We start from the raw sequence: 9,794 nt of genomic DNA, 5'->3' as shown, positions 1-9,794 counted from the left end.
TCATTATTATGAGAAGAGGGACAAATATTATGACAATAAAAACAATTAAGTGCTAGATAACTGATTGATGACGATTAAAATTGATTGAGTAATTAAATGAGTATACTTGTAAAGAAATTTCATGTATATGTACAATAAATGTCTCTTAGTCTATGTATTCATATTTTTCTCATTTCTTTTCTCTAGGGCTGAGATGGATGTACTAGAGTCTAGCTTAAAGTTTGGGCTGATGCTTGAAGCTTATCTAAGAGGGAGTGTGAATCACATACCAGAACTGAGACAGCAGATGGACGGGATCGGGAAAATGAGAAGCATATCAGAACTGCTTCACTCGAAAGGACTGAAAGACAGGGTGAGGAGGAAATAAGGAAACAAGAACCAAAATAATGATAAACATTAAAATAATATTATATCCTACTGCTACTGTAACTGTTATTGTGATAATAAGAATAATAAGTTCTGTGGTATTTTATGGTGATAAGGTTTATGTTTTAGGATAAGAAGGAAAAGGCTAGGGATACGATGCAGCAAGTGTTGGCACAACAAAGCTACAAACAAGTCCTCAATAACTGTGTATCCACACTGGATCCTAAACTCACCTTAGGAGGATTAAAGTACGTACATGTACATGCATTTACACATATTTACACACAATGTTGCTTTAATATTGTATTAACTACATGTACATACATGTATATACATGTACATGTAGTTGAGAAAAGTGAAAACTACACGTACATTACCAAGAAGAAGCATGTACATGTAGTAGTAGTACTTGTACCTAGAACCATGTCGTACATGTGCCTCAGTGCAATACAGTATAACTGTGTGACATCGTTAGAAATTTACATGTAAATGATATTACTTGTAATGCTATTACTGTTAAATATACATGCATGTACATGTACATGTACATAATATACATGTACTTGTATACGCATTTACATGTATGTATGATATTGTTTGAAATTATATGCACACACTTGCTGGCCTTCATTCTCAGTTTAATACAAGTGCTGGTTGTATTTGTATTTAATGATGTACATGTACATGTATTCTTAATTAGATTAGTGATTTCAAGTGGAAGTGGTCTCCAATAATTAAAAACATGTAATCACATGAAACATTGTAGATTCACTTCAGGGATTATCCACTAAGTGTGATAGGCAAGCTAAACAGCAGCTTCATAGACTGTGGATTTAGACTGTTATGTAACTTCATAGACTGTTATGTCAGTTATGTTTTTTATTACATGTACATGTGCAGTACATTTAAATTTGTAATTATAGAGTACATGTACATACATGTACCTACTGTACATGTATAAATGTTTGAGCTATAATTATAGTGTCAATCAAAGAGTTGTGACTTTATAATTAAATGTCGTACATGTACATGCACATTTATTTATCCTTTATCTGCCATTTTTACAAGATTACATGCATTCATCTACATGTACAATGTGTTTGTGTACATGTACAGATTCTGAACATTCATTCATTAGAATGATGATGTAATTAAACATTAAGCTATTTTTATCTGTAATGGTAAATATTTCGTACATGGCAACCACTTTATAATGCAAGCGTATCAAATTACTCTATTTGGGTACCCTGAGGCTATTGTTGTGACTCTGCTAATTGAGTTACTGTATGGTCACTCGTATACACATGTATTGATTCTTTATTAAATATTCTCATTTTAGGGATCGTGAGTGTCGTTTCTATGACTCCAAGATGAGGCCACTACTCATGGTCTATGAGAATCCAGACCCCTCTGCTTTCCCTGGGGACATCAGAGTCATATTCAAAAATGGAGATGGTAAGGGATTATGTTTTTATTTACATGTACATAATGTACATTGTGCATGTATGGGTACTCCACAGGATTTTGGTATAGCACTCATGTGCTTAATCTGCTTATTTATTCATTAACTGTAGTCTGTACATGTGCATGTACTGTAGTGTGTACCTCATTGTATTGTCAGTGGGTTGCTTTTTTTATTTATAGACCATACGTTGTACATAGACCATACATGTAGTAATAAGTGAATGTACATGTACATCCACAACAAATAAAAATGCTACTGTACATGTAAGTTGCTCAGAAATATGGTTGTGCTTTTGTACAGGGTATTTTTACGATAATTTTTAAGACAGAATTCTCCTTTTTATAATTTTTTCATGATACATGTACATGTACATGTCCTTGAGTTTATTCCAATCACAATTTGATTTATTTAAAAATTTTAAAGTTTGCTCCAAAAATGGGTTAAGGCTCCTGTAGACATGTACATGTACATGGTCTTGAGCCAAGTTTTGCTGAAATTGAAAAGGAGAGGATTCTCCATTTTTCTAATTTTTTCTGATGCATATACACATGTGCATGTACTGTTGTTGCATAGAAAGTTGAAGCTCATTCCAATCAAAATTGGATTTTTAATGGATTTTTAACCTTACTCAAAAATTTGGTTGAAGTCCCTGTACTTGTACTATGGCCCTGCTTTTTCATGGGCTCCTGTTCATAGATGTACATGTATTACGCTATTACATAATACATATACATGTGCCTTTATGTCTGTGAGTCTATATCTTTCTTGTATTTGTTTGTTACATTATTAGATCTTCGTCAAGACATGTTAACGTTACAGATTATTGGTATAATGGACAACATATGGCAACAAGAGGGAGTTGATCTCAGGTACATACAAACCTCACTACCTTATAAGTGGTTTTTTGAGGGAATTTTATTTTATGAATTATTATATTTTATGAATACTGCTAAATTTCCAATTTGCAGCTTTTAATTTTACAAACTCTGCCACATGCCTATTAAATTGATTTTGTGGATTTTATTTTTGTGGATCAGGAAAGAATCTACGAAATTTTCAAAAATGGTACCCCTCGAAAAAACCACTTATACAATACATGTACATGTACATTGTACATGTACCTCTTCTCTCCCTTCCTCTCTCTCTCTGTCTCTCTTCCATTATCACTTCTTTTCTTGTCACCTTTCTCCCTTTGATGACTGGTAGTTTTAGGCAGTAATGACATTTGGTGTCAATTGTTGACATTTTCATGTGCATGTACATGTACATGTCTTTCAACTTTTCATTCCCATTGGAACACATCATCACATCATTATTATTAGAAATTTAGTGTACGTACAGTCACTACAGTGTAGTTCAGTAATGAGATCACTTTGTCTCTTTTCCTTTAGTAATGTAATTTAGTGTCAGTTGTTGACATGCGATATCCTCGACTTTTCCTTGTAAACACACACTATTCTCTACTAATAATAGTTCAGTGTACATGTACATACATGTACATGTACATGTCTACAGTGTACATGTACATGTAGTTAGTTCATCCATGTAGTCATTCTGTTCCTTTACCACAGTGTCATTCAACTTTGTTTATTTCTTGTGTGTGAGTATTGAAAACTTATAGAGACACACACATGAACTCATACATGTACATGTACTGCAATTACTTTCAATTGATAATCAGATTTGAATTATGAAGTCCTCCACATTCTCCACTCTGAATATGGAATTGTTTGTCATTGTTATTTTATTGGGTCTCTGTCTTTGGTGCATTATTATGACCATCAGCCTTTCTATGTTTGTCTCTATGGTTTTGCTCACGACTATCTTCCCTTTCCTTTCTCCCCCTCCCTTTCTCTTCTTCCTCCCTCATTCTTGCCCTCTCTCTCCTTCTCCCTTCTCTCTCTCCCTTGCTCTCTCTCTCTCTCTCTCTCTCTCTCTCTCTCTCTCTCTCTCTCTCTCTCTCTCTCTCTTTTATCCCCCTCCCTTCTCTCTCCCTTTCTCTCCACTCATTCCTTAATTATTCCTTACATACATGTACATTGTACATTATAATAGGTTATTACCTTATGGTTGTATATCAACTGGGGCACGTGTTGGTTTCATACAGTGTGTCACACAGGCTGAGACTATTGCTAATATACAGAAGATGCTCAAATCAACAAGGAGCATGTTAACACTCTGGGACAGCACCTTATTGCACCAGTGGCTGAAGGATAAGAGCCCAACTGAGCAACAGTATGTCTCTATTCTATTCTATTCTTTTATTCCTCTATCACTTTTTTTAATATTTCTCTCTCTCTCTTCCTTTATCCCTGTAACCTTTATTTAATAGTCTAAAGACAGCAGCTGAAGCTTTCTGTGTATCCTGTGCTGGTTATTGTGTGGCTACATACGTATTGGGTATTGGTGACAGACACTCTGACAATATAATGATCAAGGAGAGCGGGCAACTCTTCCATGTTGACTTTGGACACTTTTTAGGAAACTTTAAGGTAATGATGTTTACATGTACTGTGTGTATTACATGTATGTGTGTATGTTTGTACATGTACATGTACAAACATACATTTACATTGTACCAAGAGTACATAATCTACAGAGAGTGTCTAACCATACTATAATAGCTGAAACATCACCGCGTAGCCTTTTCTTGTGCATCTTTGGGCATTCCCGCATACTGGGTGTGGCTGAGTAGGAAAAAATGGCTGCCAAGTTTGCTCAACCTCAACAAGGTTTACTGGCTGTTTTGGTGCCTCTGCTATAGCAGTACTGCATATCAGACTTCAGCAGCATTATAAAGTGTACTAGTATGATGTCTAAAGCTTCTTCAAGTTTTTTTTCTCCACTGTTTTTTATGTTAACTTCTACACGTGTTTTTAGTAAGTACACCCACGCTTCTGGTCTCACGTGACTTAGTTCTACGCGGTCATGTTTCAGCTACTATAGTGCGGTTAGACACTCTCTGTAAATTATGTACTCTTGATTGTACATATACATATACATGTACATGTATTTGCATAATGTGCATATGGGTGATGGAAAGTAATTTATATCTTTATCGTACAGATACAATTATTATAACACATGCTAATGAATACTAGAAATTGTTATTTATGATTTTATTATGACTTGGACTGGCCTAATCTTATCAAAGTCACTTGGAAAATTATTATTAGCTAAAACATAATTAACACATTCACCTGTAAATGTTAGCGTTGTACATGTACATGTAATGATCTCTGATTATATGAAACCTCATGATTCAGTGCAATTATCACTCCTACATGTGTATACATGTACATGTACATGCAATTACTGTATGTACATGTACATATACAAGGTTCTGCAGCTAGGAAAAAATTAGAGGTGGTTGGAGACTAATATTGTTCCTTTTAAATTTATGTACACCATACTAGTAGACTACAATATCATGCTTTATGTATGGTTATTAGTATTAATTGGCTGGTTGGTCTAAGTGATGAACTGGTTGGTTCATTTGTTGAGGTGGTTGTCCCGACCACCCCTGACCACCATAGGCAGAACTACATGTATGTGTATATGTACATGTACATGCTGTTTGTACAGTACATGTACATGTATGTACATGTACATTACTTATGTGCGTTAAATTTAAGGTATGTGTCCTACTTCATGTTTTTCTCGAGTGTTTCCTTTTTATGTTGTATCGTGTGCCAGTTTAGGGAGTCAGTCTTCCTCAGTTTTGATTGTAAAATTTCTCTTTTGATTTTGTTTCTAATAATTGTAACAAACCTTGTTCTCTGTACACGTAAACATTTATGTTTATGTCTCTTGTTTCCTCTACCTCTCTCTCATGTCTTTCCCACTCTTTCACTCTCTCCTAATCATTCTCTTTGTTCTGTTCTTTTGTCCTTGTACTTGTTTCCTTATGCCTAAGTGTACTATTTCTAGATAGTGAATTTAGAAAGGGATCTTCAAAACCCTAAATTAAAAGTGATGTAGCATACAGTTGGAAGTATTAGTTGGTAGATTTTCCCTGACTTTCCCACAAAGCATGCTAAGTGAGCTAAACAGCATGAGCTTCATGAGCTGACAAGCACTACAATACAGTACATGTACATGGCATTTGGAGCAACTTTTAAAAAATCATTAAAAAATTCAAATTTGATCGAAATCAGCTCAAAGTTGATACAAGACATGAGAACATGTATATGTATCAGAAAAAAATATTAAAGTGGAAAATTCTCTCCTAGCCATTTTTGACAAAATTTGGCCAAAACCAAAGGCTATAGCCTTGGGTCATTGGTCAGATTTTTGAGCAACTTTTAAAAATTCATAAAAAATCTAAATTTGGTCGGAATCAGCTCAAAGTTGATACACAACATAAGGACATGTATATGTATCAGAAAAAATTATAAAAATGGAGAATTTTCACCTAGCCATTTTTGACGTAATACATCTACAATGTACTATAAAGGTCTTTGGCCCAATTTTTGAGCAACTTGACAATCCACTGAGCACTATGCCAAAATCCTGTGGGAAACCCTGCTTGTGTTGTGAGAAATTAATATTTGGGAGGCAACAGCCATCATAAAGTCCACTGAATAAAAAAATACATGTACATTTGTAAAGTCACTGTACCTCGTCCTACATGTAACTGTCATATCAGTATAATGTACATGTATATCATGTAAACTACTGTATAATTAAATAAGGACTAATCCTTCAAGCTAACGCCCCAATACATCAAAAGCACTTAAATTAGTGTACAATTACATGTACATTCATTTACAAGTACTCTTATCCTCTTCCTTCCTATGTACATATAATTACTATACACTTAATGCTCCCACTCTGTCTTCCTCATTACTCCTCATTAGGTTAAGTTTGGAATGAGACGAGAGCGTGTCCCGTTTGTCCTCGCCAGTGACTTTGAGCACATCATTGACAAATACTTTGGATTCAACCAGTAAGGAAAGAATAGTATTAAAACTACAACGTCATGTTACAACAATTTACAAAGCATTAAATCATTAATTAGAACTACATGTACATGTATATTATGTACATTATACATGCACATGTGTGTGTGAAATTGTGAATAAATAAATAAACTGATAATGAGATTGCTTGAGTTATTAATACAAGCCTTGTTGTTATTCCTTCTTCTATTTTATATTACTAGTTTTGCTAATCTCTGTGAAGAAGCCTATCTCATATTAAGAAGACGGGCCCCATTACTCATCAACCTGATGGCCATGATGATCCAGACTGGTATACCCGAGCTACGCTCCATGAATGACCTCAACTACGTGAGGTAAATGTAATTTAAAGTGCAATACAGGTATTAGGAAGCTAGCGTCAATATGGCCTTGGATGGCTTTTAAGTTTAAGTTTACTTCCTGTGTCAATGATGATCTATTGTGTTTGTATTGTTCAAAGATCATTTCCTTAAGTTCACACTTGACATTACATCAGGAATTAAGAATAATAATAAAATGATATTTCTTTGAAAATAAGCTCAGTTTATGTACATGACCATGTAAGCATGTACATGTATCATACTTGTACTATCAGTGTAAATGTGGTACAATTCCATTAAGTATGTGTACAGTTGTTGTTTCTTCGTTATTTATATATTCCCACTTGTACCGGTACATGTCTTTTTGTCAGTCCTTTATTTCTTAAAGCTAATGGTTGTAATTTTTAAGTTTTGACTATGAATCCACTTTCTGATTCAGTTAGTCCCTTTTCCTCCTGTGCCCACGCACTGTAGTAAGTCCCTTGAACCCTTGGGGTATTGTTTACTCTGGCTAAAACCAGTAGAGTTATTTTAGATTAGCAAGTCTCTCTCCCCTTCTCTTTCCTCTTCTCATTTTCACATTATTTCTGTTCTCTTGATACCACTCTTTATTCTCTCTGGTTCTCTCTCTCTCTCTCTCTCTCTCTCTCTCTCTCTCTCTCTCTCTCTCTCTCTCTCTCTCTCTCTCTCTCTCTCTCTCTCTCTCTCTCTCTCTCTCTCTCTCTCTCTCTCTCTCTCTCTCTCTCTCTCTCTCTCTTTCTCTCTCTCTCTTTCTCTCTTATAGAGAGGCTTTAGTTCTCGGTGAGAGTGAAGCTGTTGCTAAAGAACATTTCCGTGGGAAGTTACAAGAAGCAAGACGAAATGCCTGGTCAACCAGTTTGAACTGGTATGTACACGGACTTTCGAAAGACAACAGGCAATAGAAGAGTCCTACCATGTGGTGCACTCTTAGGTTGGGAATAAATAACTCGATTATAATTTCTGCATTATCATGTTTTAAAACTGTAATAATAATTATTACTATTAAATGAATGATCATACATATTATTAAAATATTTTGTTTGTTTTGTGTACATTAAGTTTATATAAATCTGAAGCAATTAAGTGTGAACCTGATTGTGACAGCGGTGCGTCATTGACGGATATTATTACACCACATCCTGCCAGGGACCTCACCCATTGTGTAAACTTCACACACTCTAGAGCAGAGAAGCGCGACAGCAGAGGAGAGAGAGGAGGAACGGCACTTGACAGAAAGAGGCTAGCTTTGTAGAATCACTAATGCTCTTCTTGGCTTCTGCTTTGTTGCAATTATGATGCGAGGAGCTGCTCCTAGGTCTTTCCCCGGAGCGTTAAAACGATGGAGGTTGCCTCCAGCATTCTTGTTATTTTACTACAGTTTATTATTCTCAGCTGGTTAGTGTTTATGCACACACATACAACTATAATAAAATAATGTCAGTTTTCACCATTTTCACCATAATAATTGTAAAGTACCTTATACATAAAAATCTTGCAAGAATTTTGTATTTTATCAAATAATAATTATTATTACAACTTATTTTAGACAATATAAGATTATTTTTCTTCCATCCCTGCACATTGCTTATTTCTGTGCCTTAGTGCTAATATTTGGGCCATTACCTCAGTCTTATTTGTATAAGCTGGAAAATCAACCCTGCCCTTTAGTCAATCCTCTACTTATCACTATAATGTGGGTATCCACCTGATGTTGATAGTGTGTGAAATGCATTGCATTCCAACTGACCAAATTTGATTTCTCATTAAGAACCCAGAAAAGTTCCTTATCCTGTTACTCCTCTAATAGCTGTAACACAAGAACATTGCAGTGTTGCCGCATACTATTCCATGAATAAGTACAAGTTGAGCAAAATATTAAATTGCACCAGCAGCAGCAATTCTGGACTTGAGTTCAATTTTTTACTAATAATTTTTTTTTCAGTTTTTGTGCTAATCGTTATAGATGTTTGAGCCTTATAGCTGTCTTAAGAGCCAAAGTTGTATGAGTCATTCACAAAGTTTTAACAATGCATAATGTTTTGACGTTAAGACTTAAAATTTATGTTAAGTCTAAATTGTGTTTTACATAAAAGTTTTATTACAAAGACAATTATTTAAAAAGCATTGATAAAAGGGATTTTATTGTGGCAATGTATGTATCTAAATATGTAGCAGACAATGTTTTGTCTGTTACTCTTAATTTAATTATGCTTCCTTATGTAGTTATTGCAGTAACAGATTCATCATCAGACTATAATTACGCAGTTCAGATTAATCCAGTCATATTCCTCACTCATCCACTATCAGATGTACAATACGAAACCCAAGCACTATCACTTAGCTGTCAAGCCAACATTTCACAAGTCGTTAATAAGGATGTAGCCCTCCCTAGTGTACACTGGCGAATCAATGGCTCTATCATTAGAAGCAACGATAGACTCAGAATTAACACTAACACGACAAGTGGATTCAGTCATTTATACTTTCCTTCATTGAGTATCAGTGATGCTGGTTTGTATGAGTGTGTAGCTGATGATTCCGATGGTCGCTACATTACTCTCAGTGATCCTGCTATTGTTACTGTCATCCCACTCAATGGTAAAATAATTCATTGCTTAATTGGTACTATTATCAGTCTCTTAATTATATTAGTTCCAGTTC

The 9,794-nt window shown here is 34.9% G+C and overlaps 2 protein-coding genes across 2 annotated transcripts; both read left to right on the top strand.

Annotated features, from left to right (window-relative positions):
* Positions 1 to 156: 156 nt before the first annotated feature.
* Positions 157 to 8,220, top strand: LOC100637686 (phosphatidylinositol 4,5-bisphosphate 3-kinase catalytic subunit delta isoform-like). Its single transcript, XM_020002997.1, has 9 exons — positions 157 to 352; positions 496 to 614; positions 1,706 to 1,821; positions 2,622 to 2,700; positions 3,887 to 4,066; positions 4,164 to 4,323; positions 6,691 to 6,779; positions 6,996 to 7,127; positions 7,897 to 8,220. The coding sequence occupies exons 1-9, from the start codon at positions 194 to 196 to the stop codon at positions 8,033 to 8,035; spliced, it is 1,173 nt and encodes a 390-aa protein (XP_019858556.1). The 5' UTR covers positions 157 to 193; the 3' UTR covers positions 8,036 to 8,220.
* A 71-nt stretch (positions 8,221 to 8,291) lies between these two features.
* On the top strand, positions 8,292 to 9,776 carry LOC109586788 (uncharacterized). The gene is made up of 3 exons (XM_020002995.1): positions 8,292 to 8,528; positions 9,357 to 9,731; positions 9,769 to 9,776. Exons 1-3 carry the CDS (start codon positions 8,426 to 8,428, stop codon positions 9,774 to 9,776), a joined length of 486 nt encoding a protein of 161 aa, XP_019858554.1. The 5' UTR covers positions 8,292 to 8,425.
* Positions 9,777 to 9,794: the final 18 nt, after the last annotated feature.

Source organism: Amphimedon queenslandica, unplaced genomic scaffold, assembly GCF_000090795.2.
Source record: "Amphimedon queenslandica unplaced genomic scaffold, v1.1 AMPQUscaffold_12786, whole genome shotgun sequence".
Lineage (NCBI taxonomy): Eukaryota > Metazoa > Porifera > Demospongiae > Haplosclerida > Niphatidae > Amphimedon > Amphimedon queenslandica.
The sequence above is the reverse complement of the archived record's forward strand: the minus strand, read 5'-3'. Positions and strand labels throughout refer to the sequence as shown.

Bases quoted from the DNA above. Each gene is read 5' to 3' on its own strand.
- LOC109586788 (XM_020002995.1), top strand. From the start codon at position 8,426: ATGATGCGAGGAGCTGCTCCTAGGTCTTTCCCCGGAGCGTTAAAACGA. The intron at 8,529-9,356 runs GTTAGTGTTTAT...TTCCTTATGTAG, and splicing joins CAGTTTATTATTCTCAGCTG to TTATTGCAGTAACAGATTCA.
- LOC100637686 (XM_020002997.1), top strand. From the start codon at position 194: ATGGATGTACTAGAGTCTAGCTTAAAGTTTGGGCTGATGCTTGAAGCT. The intron at 4,324-6,690 runs GTAATGATGTTT...ACTCCTCATTAG, and splicing joins ACTTTTTAGGAAACTTTAAG to GTTAAGTTTGGAATGAGACG. The intron at 6,780-6,995 runs GTAAGGAAAGAA...TTATATTACTAG, and splicing joins AAATACTTTGGATTCAACCA to TTTTGCTAATCTCTGTGAAG.